Source organism: Tenebrio molitor, chromosome 7 (assembly GCF_963966145.1).
Source record: "Tenebrio molitor chromosome 7, icTenMoli1.1, whole genome shotgun sequence".
Classification (NCBI taxonomy): domain Eukaryota; kingdom Metazoa; phylum Arthropoda; class Insecta; order Coleoptera; family Tenebrionidae; genus Tenebrio; species Tenebrio molitor.
The window spans coordinates 1,201,653-1,219,107 of NC_091052.1; the positions used below are offsets into that span (position 1 = coordinate 1,201,653).

The 17,455-nt window shown below is 33.8% G+C and overlaps 1 protein-coding gene across 6 annotated transcripts in view; it reads right to left on the bottom strand.

The window, feature by feature from the left end:
• The window catches only part of LOC138135799 (Kv channel-interacting protein 4), a 200,175-nt gene that overhangs the window by 137,053 nt on the left and 45,667 nt on the right, over positions 1-17,455 (bottom strand). The window contains exons 1-3 of one of the 6 annotated variants that reach the window (XM_069054696.1): positions 6,814-7,115; positions 958-1,069; positions 833-898 (exon numbers count right to left, since the gene is read on the bottom strand). In XM_069054696.1, coding sequence (XP_068910797.1) covers positions 833-898; positions 958-1,069; positions 6,814-6,891 — 256 coding nt within the window. In that variant the 5' untranslated portion in view covers positions 6,892-7,115. Of the gene's footprint in view, positions 1-832; positions 911-957; positions 1,070-1,130; positions 1,246-6,813; positions 7,116-17,455 lie in introns of those variants that run through there. The other 5 variants (XM_069054690.1, XM_069054691.1, XM_069054693.1 and 2 more) reach the window with 5 other exon arrangements.

Consider the following 17,455-nt stretch of genomic DNA (forward strand, 5'->3'; position numbering starts at 1 on the left):
AACGAACCCACAAAATATTGCAATTAGAACAACCTGCAAAAGCGCATCATTCTACAAGTTCAAGAAATAATTATTGTAAAACAGTAATTCGATATTCTTTTTATTAATGATCGCAGACTTATTTTAAACGTTATTCAATATTTGTGCGCTGTCAGTTTTTAGGTATTCGGCCTGTTTTGCATCACTCGGCTGACGCCTCGTGCTTCAAACTTCGGCCTCATACCTAAAAAGTGATCTAACAGCGCTACTCATGAAAATAAATATTAAGCATACTTAATAATCTGAGGGGAAAAACATTGAAAGGACCAAGTACTTTCACATATTTTATTCTGATATATCAAAAAGGCAAGAAAAAAAAGTTAAGTGCTTAATAAACTTAAGTAAAAGATTGCAACCTAATAATATATTCCCAAAGTTGAAAGCTTAATTTTGGATAATCACTTTTAAGAGTCTATTACTTAGAACTGTAACAGATAGCTTATTCGTAAACAAAAATTGACAATTTCCAATTGCTTTTTAATTACGAGTATAATTGAAAATTAAATTTTTTATTGCAATCAACGATGAAATTTAAATTCTATTTGTTTGCAATTAATTTTAATTGATTGATCAATCAATTAATTTTAAATGAGTAACGCCACACAGGTCCATAACATCTAGTTATGAGTTATTAAAATATGTGCTGCCATCTACCGTTTCGTAATTCAAAAGTAACAGGTTCCTTTAAGCGTAACTTCGTAACACTAACCTGTTAAACAAGTTAGTTCTAGCCACAATGAAAAGATGGCAGAATTTCGAAAGGCGGCACATTAATCAAAACAAAAGTACTCACTCAAATAATATCTCTCCAAGCTGTCTAGATCGTCGTAGTGGTGCGTCGCAGTAAACTTCTTCCACGCTGAAACAATACCTCAATTAATTTTTTTAATAGAAGAGAACCAAAAAAAAAACACTCACTGCTCTTCAGGAAACCCATGCATCCTCTCGACCGAGCTTTCGAGGGTTCCACCTGGTCCTCCCCCAACGCACTCAACTCGATATCCCCAACCCCGACATTTTCCTCCGGATGCTGTAAACAAACGGAAACTCGTTAAACTCAATTTGAAAACTATAAATAAAGTGAGTCGCACTTGCTGAACTTGGGCCAATGGTTCAGCCCAATTCATTGTAGAGTTGTTTATCAATTTGTGATTGGCCGGTCGGATAGGGAGGTAATTTCACACGGACGCTTCTTCAAAACTGAAATGTCACAGTATTGTAGAAAATCTCGGCGATGACCAGGTGGCATTGGCACCAAACCAAGTTATTTTCGAGCAGCGAAATAAATGTATAGAGGACAGCGACTTTTATTATCTCCTGGTGCAGGGGAATCCGTTGCGGTGCATTGAAGAACCGCCAAAAACCGTATTGTTCATACGGACTAATAAAAATAAATTTCGGATTTTTGTTAGGCGTTACTGATGTTACGATGACACGCAGGGTACACATGTTGCCGCCAAATCTGAATGCACTTTCACACGCCGCTGCAGTCGTGAACAATCCTGGAGAATGGACGCTTTTCAGGGACGACATCTGTGCATCGAATCGCCTAGATTCGGTCTGGCTTTTTGTTACATTGACATCTACTTATACGTCAAACATGATCGTGTGAATATTTAATAAGTAGTAATGATTGTTATTAAAATCCTGTGCGTCGAAGTTTTTTTTACCGAAGGAGAAAAAACTAGATAACATAATTAAGTTAATTTATAAGACATTAAAGTCTTGGTTTTATTTTATTGTCGTTTTACAGTTTATACAAATTATTTTAAAGAAAAAAGGTTTACTCAACGCTTGTGTAATTTTACGACTCCGTTTCAGCCTCATTCTTTAAAAACGGACAAATAAAGGAGACCACACATTGGAATGCTTTTTTTTTCTAACTGCGAGATCGATTTGACGATCCACACCAAAACCAAATTATTAATAATAAAATATTCAACAATACATTTTTGGTTAAAAAAAAGTTCGATTTGACATCACTCAGATCTACGAGTCAATGTAACAAATTAATTTTGTTATACAATTTATCCTTGAACAATAAAAAATTAATTTATGCATTGAAACTTACTTTAAAAACACCAACATTAATTAGAATACTTTTTCTAAGTACGATAATCTTTATACTAATGATCTATCGACAGATTCATTTTCTATGGAGAATCAGAGGTCAAAGTATTTTAAATTAAATTTAACACATAAAAAATTGTTTTAGCAATCAAACCACGATATTGTCACAGATGTGTTGCTAAAACAATTTAAGTAACACCATAAGCAAGTCTATTCTAATGATTAAATTACTTTAAGAATTTTAGTTAAATAATTGAAATTTGAAATAAATTGGTTGGTAAGTGTGGAAATAAAAAATTTAACGATTGTTCAGTTTTTATTACTCAATGATTGAATATTTTAGCAACAAGACGTTTGTGTTTTTGTTAAAACTAGACAAGCAAACAATAAGAAATATGATCCTACAAAAATAAACAAGAACAAGTAAAGAATCAAAACTAGACGTAAAACTAATGAACATAAAATAAATAAGATTACACTTAAAAATAAGTTAATGTGGTAAAACGAGTAAAGGGAAGCAAACACTGTAGCAAAAATAATTAAAATAATCAAAATTACAAATTAAGGATAATTAACAGAATTTTGTTATTCAACATAATAACCTAATAATAATAGATACATAATAATAAGACACTAATACAGGATGACTTTGAAAATAGGAAATGATTGAACCAATAATGGCTTCTACCAATATTAATATTTTTCGAGAAAAAGAGGGTACAATTTTCAAAAAAAGTTTGGGAACCACTGAATTTTATGAAAAAATGGGTCAGGTCAGGTCAGATCAGGTCATAGTAGACTTTTTCGTTGTCATTAATTCAAAATTAAGTCATTTTGACAAGAACCTCAGAGCTAGCACGGCAAATCTAGGGTGAAAAGTTTCCTCAAAGGATATTTTCCAGTGCACGGACCTTTGTAAACGTTGCGCAGCATCTCGCGATTTTGGACCTTTCTAAATGAATAAGCAACGAGAAGATCACATTTTAGTTGCAGAAGAAGACATTTTTGACAAAATTGAAAACCAGCCACGAACAAATACTCGGCATCTTGCAGATCATCACAAAATGACCACCACAAAGACGTTCCTTTAATTTTAGACTTTGTGCATAAAAATCACAATCCAATCCATATTCTGAGGTTTTGGCTCTTGGTTAACTTCATGAAGTTTCATCTTTAATGACAAAAATTTATTTGACTAAAATTGATCCAGAAATCTGATATTAAATGCGCTTCCGCTCTGCCGTTAACATTTTCGGTTACTCCTCAAGTAGTCATTTTTGTTTAAATGAATTCATTATGCAAAATTTCTGGACCAGTTTTTAATCACTTAATGTGTAGAAGAAGATTTCTCTTATTATTTATTAAATCCTTTTCGTGTAAATTATAAATACATAATATGATTTTTTTTTAATTCAAAAAGAAAATCTAGTATTCACAAGGAGCTAAGTCAAGAAAATCGTACCAATATTTGTTCCAATGTCCAAATATGTTTTGTAATAAAATTAATAAAAATAAACTAGATTAGGAAAAAGTGTATGATGGGATAGTTCTGTTATGCACCTGGTGAACGTGGCTTTAGGCCGGTCGGTTTTTAAATTAAAGTCGATATTTGCACACGTTAAAAATGCATAGAAGGGGCCTGCCTTTGGGCAAAATTTGATATATATTGTGTATAATTACATATGTGTTAATAGTTAAAAGAGGGTATACGCGGTCCGGACAGGAGGGATCAAAGAACCCGTGCAGACATTCCAGGACGGGTGCGGTGGTCCGGACAGCCTGTGGCGTATGTGAACGTGATTATATGGAGCAAATAGCTCCTCACAAAAACTAAGTTTCTTGTCACCGTGCAATTTACTAAAGTCTTATTTACCGGATCGACTTTTCTGATCCTTAATGACAGTGCCGAGGTCGCACACAAAACGGGCACGCAACACGACGGCTCCTTCTTCTTCGTTCCCGCTGATTATCGGTTTATTCAAGAATTTGTATAATTGGATCGCGTCAGAGCATTATCTCCACTTTTTCTACACCGTCATTGAATATGTAGCAATTTACGACTGCCTTAAAGGTGGACACCTATCACACGCTTTGTCTGAAACTGGCCACTGACACACCACCTACTTCCAAAAACTACAAATTTCACAAAAACCAAGAAATAAACATTATATTTTTATTTGCAAAAAGATTTTAACAAATTTATTCAACAAGACTATCAGGTAGGGTCAACCAAAAGATTTACAGAGCAGAAAAAATGATAAGTGTCTGCTAATTGATATGACAGTCATTTGATGAATAGAAATCTACCGGATGACTAAATCTAATGATGTCTTTTTATCTCTACTAATTACGGTACAAAAATACAGTTTATTTGTTATTACTGTACAGATAAGGAAAGAAGACAATCAAAGGAAATAAGATAGTAAAAACTTGACGTGATATGGGAAATATCTAGATTATATCAAAATTTTGACATTGTTCAGTTAAATAAATTAAATAAATTTACCATGCCAACGAAATTTGTTTCAAGAAGTTCAAGTTTGAACTAATGTTTTCTTTCTTCAGATATAAAAAGCTCTTGTATAATTTCAGTCTAAAAAATAAAGCTCATTTTTACATTTACAAGAATTAATTGAACTGAGCGTACATCCACATACGTCTAATTAGTCTTTTAACTGTGATGTATCGTGCGTTCAATTAAATTTATTGTCAAAGTTGGCGTTGAAGAGTCGATTGTGAACGCACTATACGGATTACGGATCACGGATCAGCTGTTTAAATCTTAGGTTTTTACACGAGTGGTGCACTCACAATCGACTCTTCAACGCCAACTTTGTGGATAAATTTAAATGTGGTGTAGTTACCACACATATTTCAATATTTTAAGGTTTATGAAAAACACTTGAAAATTTATTGCAAGCAATAATAAAGAAAAATTAAATACTGCTGGCAGGAAATTTTATTGTTAATTTAATATTACAGTCACATGGGCGGAATATATTAAAAGATATGTTTATTATTTTAAATCTGCAGTTGTTCATATTTACAAAATTAGAATGTTAAAATAATATTTTTGCAATACATTCGTTACACTATAACATACAAAGGCAACTAAATTTTTTTAAGAAAATATGAAACACACAAGAATACTTATAATGGTAAAAACAAATTACGATTTTAAAATAAGAATATTCTATCTATCAAAAATAGTAAAATATGCGAAATGTTGCACTACCGCATTCAAGTCAGAATCTATTTTTAATATTTCAAAGATCTCCGCAGCTTATTTTTGAAGAGCATTAACAACATTTTTATTAAACACATCATTAAGCGAAGATTAAGTGTTGGTTTACGAACTGGCTCGGGCGCAAACATTTTCCAATCCCACTCAAATTATTATTAAAGGGAATATGAAGTGCTAAAATACAAGCAAAACTCAAAATGATTGTTATCTTATATCAAATATATTTTAATATAAAAATATCTTTCACAAATGAGTTAATCCGTAGTATTTTCTATTATTTCTATTAGTATTCTTCTTCTCTGCTGTCCATAGAAACAAAGAGGTGGTTACATTATTACATAGCATCATTTAACTGTTTAGAATCGTAATAATATATAAAAATTATCTTCAGACATTGTCAGTAGAACATAAATAAAGGCAATAGAAAATTGAGAATAAAAATATATTTCTTTAAAACAAATGAAAGGAAGAAAAATACAGATAATCTAAATACAATTTATACACATTCAGTTTGTTCAAAATAATTGAAATATCTAGAAAATGACAATAAAACATACCAAAAAGAAAACAATTTGGCAAGAGATATATTAATAGTAATCGTTTGTCCACGGTATTGCAGAATTCTCTTTGATGTTTTAAATAAACACAAAAGCATATCAAAAGCACACAAAAACACATTTTCACAGATATTGGTAGATTCAAAATGATTGTGGCCAAGTATGGCAACTATGTACGAAAATTTATGTGGCAACTGTGTGGGTAGGGTAGAGTTGACGTTTCCTTGACAGTTCATAGTCGCGCAATTTTTTAAGTTGTCAAATCAATGTGTATAATAGAATTGAAAAAATCAAATGCACGCTTATGAAATGTCATACAAATGTCAACTCTACCCCATTCACACAGTTGCCACATAAATTTTCGTACATAGTTGCCATACTTGGCCACAATCATTTTGAATCACCCAATATTGTCAGTCGAAAATCTTAATCAAAACAGAATCAATTCTTAATAGTATTTTATGAACAATCTATTTAACGGCACATTATTGTATTACCAAATTAATATGTGGCATAATAGAACCGTGTTAAGTCCTTCGGTCGTAAAAATAAATGAAAAGAAAGATCAGAAAAACACCGTCTTTTATTGACAAATTAATGTAAGAACTGTCAGTGAGCGTGCTACTTTTAGACTAGAGAAAATATTTTCTAAACAAACATACAACTTTCCATCGGTAAAGAAGAACATGAGAACCAACAGCCAAATCGAACATTTTTCAAAATGTAAATAAAACTGATCTCATGATGAATAGTCGAAATTTTTGTGGTGGTTCCAGAGCTTGGGGTAAATTAGGGAATTAGGGTATGAATTCGCATGGCAAGTCGTCCGATCTAAACCGCGCATTACGTCTGGCAGGTCAATTTTATGGTGGTTAATACAATGTTGTCTCGTTAGACACATACCTCCAGAGGCTGGTCGGAACTCGGCGTCAAATTATAGAGCACTTCATCGGCGTTGACAGAGGGATGAGCGTGATTCATATCGCCCGCGATGTTTTAGATTAAACGGGCGCCGGAACTGAAGGGTAAGCCAAGATCGCGGCCAATGTTTTATTTATGATGAAATTAATGGCCGCTCTCAGCACAAACACACAATTATTCTTTAATCACGAACCGATGGACCGGGATTTTTGACTCTCGCAAACGGAAACGCTTTGCACTACTGGACGCCGTCTAACTTTCGATCTAAAATTATTTTTTGTCTTTCTCACTTGCTGCTGGGATTGTTGTGGTGTTGGTGCGGTTCGGGATTTAATTCTGGTTTAATCGAGATGATTGACTGGTTTAGGCTATTTTTAAAGTTACATCAATAAAACTCTTGAAGCAGAGCGCTTACGCTATTTTCATACAAAAATACGGCCCAGTTCCAAAAGTAAGAAAAAAGGAAATCTACTCCGTCGACGACTGATTGAATAAGCGCTCACTGTGGTGGAGTCAATTTAAAAATTCAACTGGAAGCTCGAACAATACTTTTCGATCTATTCTGATATAACTATATCAACGCAAAATGAAATAAATATATATTGATGACTTAAGAGTAACAAGGAAGCTGTTTTCACATTTTATCCTGTTGCCAAAACAAAATAAATTTAATTTTGCTTTACCTACTATTCTCTTGACGTAATATAACAGGTGTGTTTTATGATATTTAATTATTTGCTAACGAAGATTACTATTATTATTATTCTTTCAAAATTTTCCAACTGAGTTTGAAAGCTCGTAATAAATATCCATGTTGATTTGTAATACATATGTTGATCAGAATACATCAACAATTCTTTGATTTTAAGAATAGTGTTGATATTTTTTATTAGCAGGAACTTTATTTGTTTCTTCTTTTAACAAGGAACTTAACTGCATTGTATTTCATTATTCAAGTAGTAATTTATTGTTTTGGTGCTTAATAATTTTTTCTTTGACATTTGAAATTTAGATCATTTTAATCTGAGACAGAGAGAGGATCAATTAAAAAACGCTATATACACAAAACAGGGAGGGGCAGATTGTTACATAAAACAGAGGCAATAAAGTGTCTGCATAGAAAATAAACATTTCAATAAATTACACAACTAGAGAGACAAAACTGTTTAATGCATTCCAATGAATTTTCATTATATTTGCAAATTAGTAAATTTATTAGTTAACTTAGTAAGAGAATTTTCAAACAGACAAATGTAATTGCATTTTATTTTTATTATTATTTTTATCTATAGGATCAGATCCGTCCCACTTTCGGTCACTGGAATTGCATGGCAATTCGCGTGAACGAAAGCTTTACCTTCCGCTCTTACTGTAAATAACTACTTTTCACGATAACGCAGCGATTGGAATTTTTCGTCTTGGAAAATATTTGCTGAAGTAGTGCGTGCTAATTATTACTCTAGGAGTAATTTTTATTGTAACTACCGAAATTCGCAGACTGTTATTATACCCATGATTCATAACAGTTTAAAAGTGAATCGATTAACTTCGTGAAAAAATTTGCTTGAATTCTTGATTTCTGTTTTATTTCTGTGTTTTCAATACTACAAAACTCACCGATAATATTGCAATTTTACTAGAAAATAAAATGTCGCGAGTAATGATTAAAATTTTTATAATTTTTTAAGATGCCATAAATCTGATAATTGTGTTTACGTTATTAAGCTAACTGCATGTAAAATAGGCGGAAGCGTTTGTTGATAGAAAACAGGATCGGTAATGAAATTATTCAGGCCTGATGAACTCTTTTGATGTGTGGAAGTGTGAAGGATTGTTTGGCTTTACCGAAAGCACCATCCCGAAGCTAGTATTTAGTAATCGGAAGACCGCCGCCAAACGGTCAAAGGCAAAGAGGCCTAATATAATCTGTCGGAGTATAAATTAAAAGGCCGTTAATAGGTAAGAGTCGAAGGGATTTTTATGATTGAGGTATAGGAATATAATGTGTGTGGCCGCCACGTTTATGATTAAAAAATCGGCTCTAAATCCGTCTGTTAAGAAGCGTATACGTTTCGGAAACAGTAAAACCGCCGATATCTATTTAACAACTTATTCGACAGAGTCGGCCTCCTCATCAGCGGGGTCCCAATAGGCAATAAAATTAATCGTTTCTTATTTAACTGCGGCAGCGATAATAAAAAAAAGAGGGTTAAACAGCGATTTCCCTTAGGAAAGCTCACAGAAAAATCTTGTTGGAAGAATGCTGCCTACTAAATTGAATCTAGTAAGATCTTTCACACATTGTAAAGACACGTCTTTTCTTGGAACTGTTCTCAACACCGCGTCAAAATTAATCGGATCATTTATCGATTTTATTATCAAGGCGAAGTAATATGATTATAATAGGATTCCTCTCTAATAAAAATGATTTCTAGTTTTTTTCACTTTTGGTTTTGCTGATGCACAGTTTTTTGATATATTCAATTACGGTTTGAAACGGATCGAACCCGAGTGGAATTTCTTATTGCGCAACAATCGAAAATAATTACAGGACTCTGGAGATAAATCAATAAGTTGTCATTAAATTTTCAGGTGAGCTGCCATAAAAGCTGCCTCACAAAAGATTCTTTTGGTTTCGTTGTAAAGGCAATAATTTGTGATAATTTGCCGGCCGTTTCGAAACCGTTAACTTAAACTATGACATTGTCGGATGTCACATAAAACCGGCAATAACACTCGGTCACAAACCAGTCTTGGACTTGATGAATTAGACGGCACGGTGAGTGAGTGGCTCTCTAATTGTCGACGATATATACCTAATGTTTCCGTCGATTAGCCGATGATTAATCCGCCATCAAATCTGAAGCGACGCAATCAATCGGCTTTTTGCGATGGGCATAAGCTACCATGGAGGCCAAGTATGTCGCCGAAGACGTGAAGATCTGTGCGTCGTGTGCGGTGCCAGTGAAACCGCCTAGGACATTGCTCAAATTCCCCGGATATTACACAACGGACGAGACGCTTTTTCTTATGCCGGACACGTTGTCTCATCTTTTGCTTCTTTCCCATAACCTCAAATATGATCGACAATGCTTAATGAGCTCCTCTCCACCGACCATCGCAATAACCAATCACAAAACGATACCAAATTATAGCCCTACTGCTTCCATTGGTCGGACGCTCTTAATATGATGATGCCTCGCAAAAAACGGGACGATCTTGCGGTTTAACATCTAATAAGACACACTCGATAGAGTCTGGCCGCAACTTCACCATGTTTCACTCTTTTACACTTCATTAAAATGAGGAAAAAGTTTGACGTCACCGCGAATAACCGCACCGTAAACGCTTATCACGCCCAACTTACAAAAAAAACTGCACCATAGCAATTTTTCACAACATTTCTGGCTTCACAATTTATTAAATCAATTTTTGGACAAAGCAGACAACTCGGTTTGTTAAAATAAATAAATGATAATTCTAAAAATATTAAACTTGGAAATTTCGTTAAAAACTACTAGGTAACCACTTTTTTTAAATGCATTCACCTTGTTTAATAATAGAAATTTTGCATTTAATTTGGCAGTAAAGCTGTCTGTTGAATTAGATTATTTTTGTAAGTTTGAGGTTATGATCTTGGGTTATGAATAGCGTCAATAGTACATTGTTGCCAGTTTTACTAGTTTGCAATAGAAGAATACTGAGGAGATCATTCACGAAACCCGATAAGGCTCGACTTGACATTGCAAAATAATTTTATGGTAAAATAAATTGTAAAATGAATATTTTGACAATTTACAAGTTTAAATTGTTTTTGAGTGCTAAAATCCATTCAAAAATCAAAAAACCACCAACGTCGCATTTTCCTCGATAATTACTATCGGCATCGGCAATGCTGTTTACTGTAAAATTTGGTGAGATTAAGTGTTTATTAAATGTCTTGTTTTTCTGGGCATGTTTAAGTAAAAATAATAATAATCAATAAATAAATGAAACGTGCTGCTAATAAAACAATATGAACGAAATTCAAAGCAATTGAATTTTATTTTGAATCAAATAAATGTCATAATTTATAGTTACCGTCATTGTATGAACCTAGGGTTTTTTAAATTTTACCAACCCTTAAGCAACAGGTGGTGGTTTTTTGATTTGTGAATGAACTTTACATAATATCGCGCGCTCAAATAAAACCCTGGGCTGAGTAGGCATTAGAAAAATTAAACCGTTTAGAACAGTGTAAAGTTTGAATTTCCCGCCGTTTGACACGAATGCCATTTCTTTATGTTTAATCGGGACATAATTGAACATGTTTGTTTATAGCAAAGTGCAAAGAGTGCCCTTAGATATTTGCTTCGAGAATAGGAATCGTTAAGTTATTCTATTTTTAATGTAAAACATTGCAAAGAAAGAAAAATTTTTTGGCTCTAAATTTTAGGTTAGCTGTCAACATGCTCCAATTAATCTACAGTTTCCAACACCTTCCCAGCCCACGATTTTATTTGAAAGAATTGTAATAGATATAAATCTGCAACAAATAAGAAATGTTGTAATTTTTCTTGCATGTATGTCTTTTCAACAATTTAAATTTAATAAAAGGAAATGTAAGCGCGGCCAGTGTAGTGGTATAAAAATCTCAGTCTAATTGAAAGTGGAACAGCTGAGAGGCCAATTCTTGTTTTTGTGCTTTTGTTGTCTCAAATTTGTAAGTCAGTTTTCTTCGAACGCCTCCCCAAACGCAAGAATGAAACCGAAAGCCAGTTCTCTTCTCCACAGAATCCCACTATCATTTCTAAGACTTCCACCCGGCTTTCCTGGTACAAAATCAACGATTCTCCGAAAAAACCTCGGAAAGTTTCTGAGAAAATGCAAATTTATTTCGAAGTATCGTTTTGAATCGGCTCGATCTGAGTGGACGGCAACCTCTCTCAACAGGCGAGAGAGACAACTCGAGATCGTATTATCAGACCGTTACATGAAATAAAGCATTTCAATCAATGCCAGACCTGGTTCCTAGAAATTTGTCTGAAAATGTTTAGTACTCATTAGATTTAATAATATAAAACGATACGGATGAAATGCTCATTTCAAGAGATCACCGACATCAAAGCGTGATGAGATTGCTAGAGTATAGGCCAGCACCTATCAACACTTCATACTAGAACAATATCGAAATTATATACGTGCGAGTACAAAATTCGGAGAAAAAAATAATTGTGGTGCTCTTACACAATACGACCGACTCCATTACGCCAACTTCGGACCAAAAGATGAAACATTAGAAATGTCTAAATCCTAATGCATTAAATGCGGATGTTCGTGTAACGTATTATGTATTTTTTTATTTTAAGTTAATACACACAATCATGAACGCACCCTGTTAAGAGGAAGGATTTACTAAATCCTTCAGTAGCGGACGAAAAATAACTCTTTTTCGGACGGACTTTTTTTGACGCTGACCGTGGCGCCATCTTTTGGTCTGTTTAGTAAGTTAGCAACGAAATCGACAAAACTGATAATTGTCCTGTCACCATAAATTATATAAATAAGTAAAGCAAATACTATTTAAAAAAATGGTTAATATCAATGGTTTTGAGATTTTTCTTGTAGCAAAGACGTGAATATAGTTTGCAACAGTTGAAAAATACAATGAAGAGGTGACTTAAAATCAAATAATTTTCAGTTGAAAATCATATATATTTAGAGGTTGATTACCCTGGTCAAGAGCTTGGATCGAATGATCTTTTGGCATGAAAGTGAGGTGGATTTGGTGTGGGTTTGTCTTTGTAGTTCATAATGTCGACGGACACCACAAAAACCGACTAAAAAGGAGCGTTCCAATGGAACTGAAATGAAGCAAAATTGCTCAAGCAGAGATTTTCAATTGGCATGTGGACGGGTAATATTAGTGGCGCATTGATGGACGTATATTAATCCAATAATGTAAGGTCTAATTGTATCTGGCGGGACTAAATGCAGCATCATCGTGAAATCAAGACCATGGCCACATAGTGCCCTGCGATTCCTGGAAATCTGACCAGCAACTCCACTGACACGATAACTACCACACTACCGACAACAGTATTCAAATTAAAAGTTTGTTCAGTTCGATTTCATAAGGCAATATTGGTCCGGAGTGGCTCGATCAAAAAGAACAGGTATGTCTCCCGAATTATTAGTAAGTAGAAGAAGAGAAAAAAATTATCCAGGCTTTTAAAAACGTTATTGTTCGTGCCGAGGCGGCATTATTTATGAATTGATTCCATCTCAGTGACTTCTGTCACCAAGATTGCTGTTAATTTGAGAAATAAATAACGAAAGAATTTATTTAATGCGGTTTAGATTCTCGTAAACACTGACGACCGTTGTAAATATACGGTAACTTACATTTGTGGACATATCTATCATAACATTGTAAATTCTTTGGTAGGTTTTTTACAGGGAAAAAACTAAAATGTTGATAATGTCTAATTAATTACAAGCTATAAAAGCATTATGTGTAATTTGCCAGATGCGCAGTAGCCTCGGCATAACAGTAACAAAGATTTTATTATTCTCGGCTGAAAAATACAATTCACCTCAACTGGATTGCAAACACGGCTTTTACAGCGTTTACACAAAAACCAAATCACCGATCTGAGTGACATTCTTACCGAATTTTTAGTTGCGAATATTTTACACCTCAATATTAAGTACATACGTTTTAATTTAATGTGCTACTTATTTCATTATCGACGATTCTCGTGAATCCTTACAACAGTTTTTTCCGAAAAATATTTATTAAAATTTAATTGAGCCTGAAAATCAAAAGGGGAGAGAGAAGAGATAATAAAAACAAAAAATGCTTTATAGGTAATTGCTTATAAATGTGTCTTCGGTGATTTTCACTACTGCATGATTGGAACATAATATCAGGTGTATTAAAAAACTCAAATTTTATGCGTGATTCGCTCCATAAATGATGCTGATTTTTAAGATAAAGTTAATAAAGAAAAGTTTGTTGTCCAATTTTAGACTGGATATCATTGATCTGTAATTTTCGAAACAACTGGAACTGTGATGGGTCCAAATCTGGAGAATATGAAGGGGACATGTTTTCTAAACACACTTCTTCAGTTTATACAGTTACAATGTTGTGAGCGACTTCGCTTGGAGAAACAACTTCCTTCCTGTCAATTTTCATTACGTGAATTTATTTTTACACATAGTTGATCCACTATCTTCGAAGCGCACCATTTAAATATATAGGACTGATTTTTTTCCTCTAGTTCAGTTCGTTTCATTTTCCAAGCGAGAGATACATACAAAAACTCACAATTCAAGATTTGTATTTGGCAATTTATGCCAAAGATTCCATTGAAAAAATTTTGGAAATGGAAAGCTTCTCAGGAATCAAAGATTACCGTAGAATTTTATTCCACCACATTAGCATTTCATCACAAAATTTTAATACTGATTTGGTTCACGACAGTTATTAAGAACCCTTTGTAATTCTTCGAGGCATGGATCGAATTAAATGGTCTATGTCTTCTTCTGGCAAAGGGTCCCAACTTTCCCCAACCCTACGACCTCCTACACTCTAAGTCCTCCAGTGATTGCTGTGTGCTGGAAACACCTGGTTCTTCTTTGGGGACCTGCAGTATGTGGTAGCACTTTAAAAGGAGCAAGCAGCCCCATTTTGTTTGTCATTTCGATTTCGTATGGCGAAAGGTCACAAAAGGTCTTTGAATTATTCTAGGACGACCAGAACCTCCCTAACTCAAATAAGTATGTTCATAAGATCATAACTGTAGAAACATTAATGCCTAACCTTCTGGAAATAACTCTCAAAATTTTAAGAAAATTTTCAGAATCAGAGGAACACTTTACGACTTTATATAACCCTGTTTCTGAGTTCGATGCCGCTAAGCTAAACGACGGAAACGCTGACAGATTCCAGTGCGTCCAAAACATTTCATGACGGGAAGGCGTAATGCTGCTTGTAGAACATCGCAAACTGCTCACGGTGAAAATTTCCCATTGCATGTTGTGGTTCCTAGTGATTCTCATTTTCCCTAGGCCATTCTACTGATATTAAAATGTTACAATTAAACTTTTTAGATTTCCTGCTCTAAAGTACTATATCTTCCAAACATCATGTTTTTTCACTCTTACACCAGCACACACCTTTCAGAGCAAGGTTTGTTAAAATGAGTTGCACGTGCGGGTGTTAAGCGGCACCGGCATCGAACTCAGAAATGGAGTACAGTTGTATGAAAATAACTTTTTTTGACCTTATTTACGTTTGTTATTTTCTAACTTAAGCGTAAAAGAAGTAGTAAGAACACAAAGGTAAGAAAGACATCAGCAAAAAAATGATCACTATTTTGTTAGATGTACACAACAAGCATATTTCCAGTTTGTTACATTACATTACTTACTGGGTCCTACATCTGCTTCGATAAGATATCTTTGTATAGCTGTATGGATTACTAAATAAACGAGCGATAAATCTTTTTTAATGCTGCTGAGGGAATACGCATCATCAACAATGATACGTTGCGCACAATTGTAAAATATGGTGTAAATATCTTTTGGCCAATTATTTTTTAAATGTTGTAAATCATCACCATATTATGTTATGTCTTAACTTAAATAAAAGTCCAATGAAACATAAATTTTACGTAAACCTTCCAATAATTTGTCTATTATTGTCTTATTAATTGATAGATTGTAAGAATGTCATAACTAAAAATTTTATTAACTTTTTTAGTTGATCTAGTAGTTGAAATTATTCTGCAGTGCAAATTTTTTGCCTATAAAATAACCAACATAAGAATTAACAGTCCCTAATAAAGTAATTGAAACACATAATAATTTGAGTCGAGAGGCGGTCTGCTTGGCTGAAATCGATGGATAATAAAGGCCCATTTGGCTCCTAATTGGTTAATTAAAATCGCATTTTGTGCGTGAAACTGCGTATTCCTCGTTCAATTTTTTTTTGTGAGTGATGTTCGAATGCTCGCTGTCAATCATTATTTGCATATAATTCCGTAGCGGGAGAGCAGTCCTTTATTTGGCAAATTAAATAAATGATTTTAAATTAAATGCCATCATTTGATACGAGATGACTTGCTCTTTTGGTCCGAGTCCATCCCCGCATGGTTAAACAACCTGCCTATCCTGTTTGTACTGACCAAGGCACGTTTTGTGATGGTTGTTTTTGCACCACAATCCAATGATGAGAGTTTAGTGGTTTCTTTGCAGGATACACACTATACACGATTTGCAATAAGTCGAAACCTTAGTGGGAGGAACGGCCGCCACTTGCACACATTCGGTTTTGTTATTCAGAGATACCATTGAATCTAATCTGGACCTCTTATTGGCTCTTTATGTACGCCATATTCGATACGGTTACGTTACTTTAATTGCCATCTTTTCATATTGATGTCGAAATACGGCCAGCAGGAATTCACAGCACCTTCATCTTCGTGTAATACCGAAGCGCGCACAAAATGAAGGAACGACCGTCCTTCATCTTTCGATTCTGGAGCTACCCATCGTGCAAATCTGTCATTAGTGATTGTCGGAATGACACTTAACACGGATATCTTGTGTGCGCACCTATAAATAAATAAGGATATTGTGCGTTTAACACCTTAAAATACTTCACGATCAATACAACTTGCGTGCTTGTATGGATTCAATCAATAAATTACGTTATGTTTTACATAAGAAAGGCGATTCTGACACACGAATAAAATATAACTGGCGAAAAAATGGGCACACTATACGACACTAAAAATTTATTTTTAGTTCAGGTCAAAGAATGCAAATTTTCATTGTAAGGAACACGGAACAACACTCACAGATTTACATCTGTATAATTACATTGTAATTAACATTCACCTTTACACGAGTACATTTTTGGTTCAGTTAATTGTAAATTTTACTTCTATTAACGAGCAAATACGATGAAATTGAAACAAGAAGAGATAAAACTGATTGTACATCAGATTTTAGAAGCTACTTTAGAGATGTTTCATGTAAAATTAAATTTCGTAGGTATTTTTTCTTAACCTTTTTAAGTATTGTAGTATCTGCTTCTAATACGTTTCGTTTCGTCATAGCTACTATCTTGATTCTTCTCTTATTTATTCTGCACCAAAAACATAAATAAACGTCTTTCTTGGTTCTAATTCTTTCTTTCAAAAAACTCAATCGGATAAGCTTTCGTGATAAGATAAGACGTCCTTCTTGTTTCTTTAGTTGTTGGTGGATTTATTAACTAGAGTCTTTGCAAAATACTCAAAATAATACTCAATTCAAAATCGTTCAGTAAAGTGATACTTTAGCACTATCATAGCAAAACCATTACAAATTTTGCACAAAAACGCAGAAGTTACTCCTACACATTTTTACCACTATAAACACTGAAAACACAATTGCTTAATTTAAAAATAGCTGTGTTTAAAATTTCTTCTCTAAACAAATTGTGCTTTCTACTTTACTTCCTTAGGCTTCTATCTTCTCCAAATTGGATTATTAAAATTTTTTGCAGCACACATTTCATACCCCAGCGAAAATTTTTTCTTCTCTCACTATAGTTTTTTCTTCTTCTTCACAGTTTTTACCAAAGATGTTT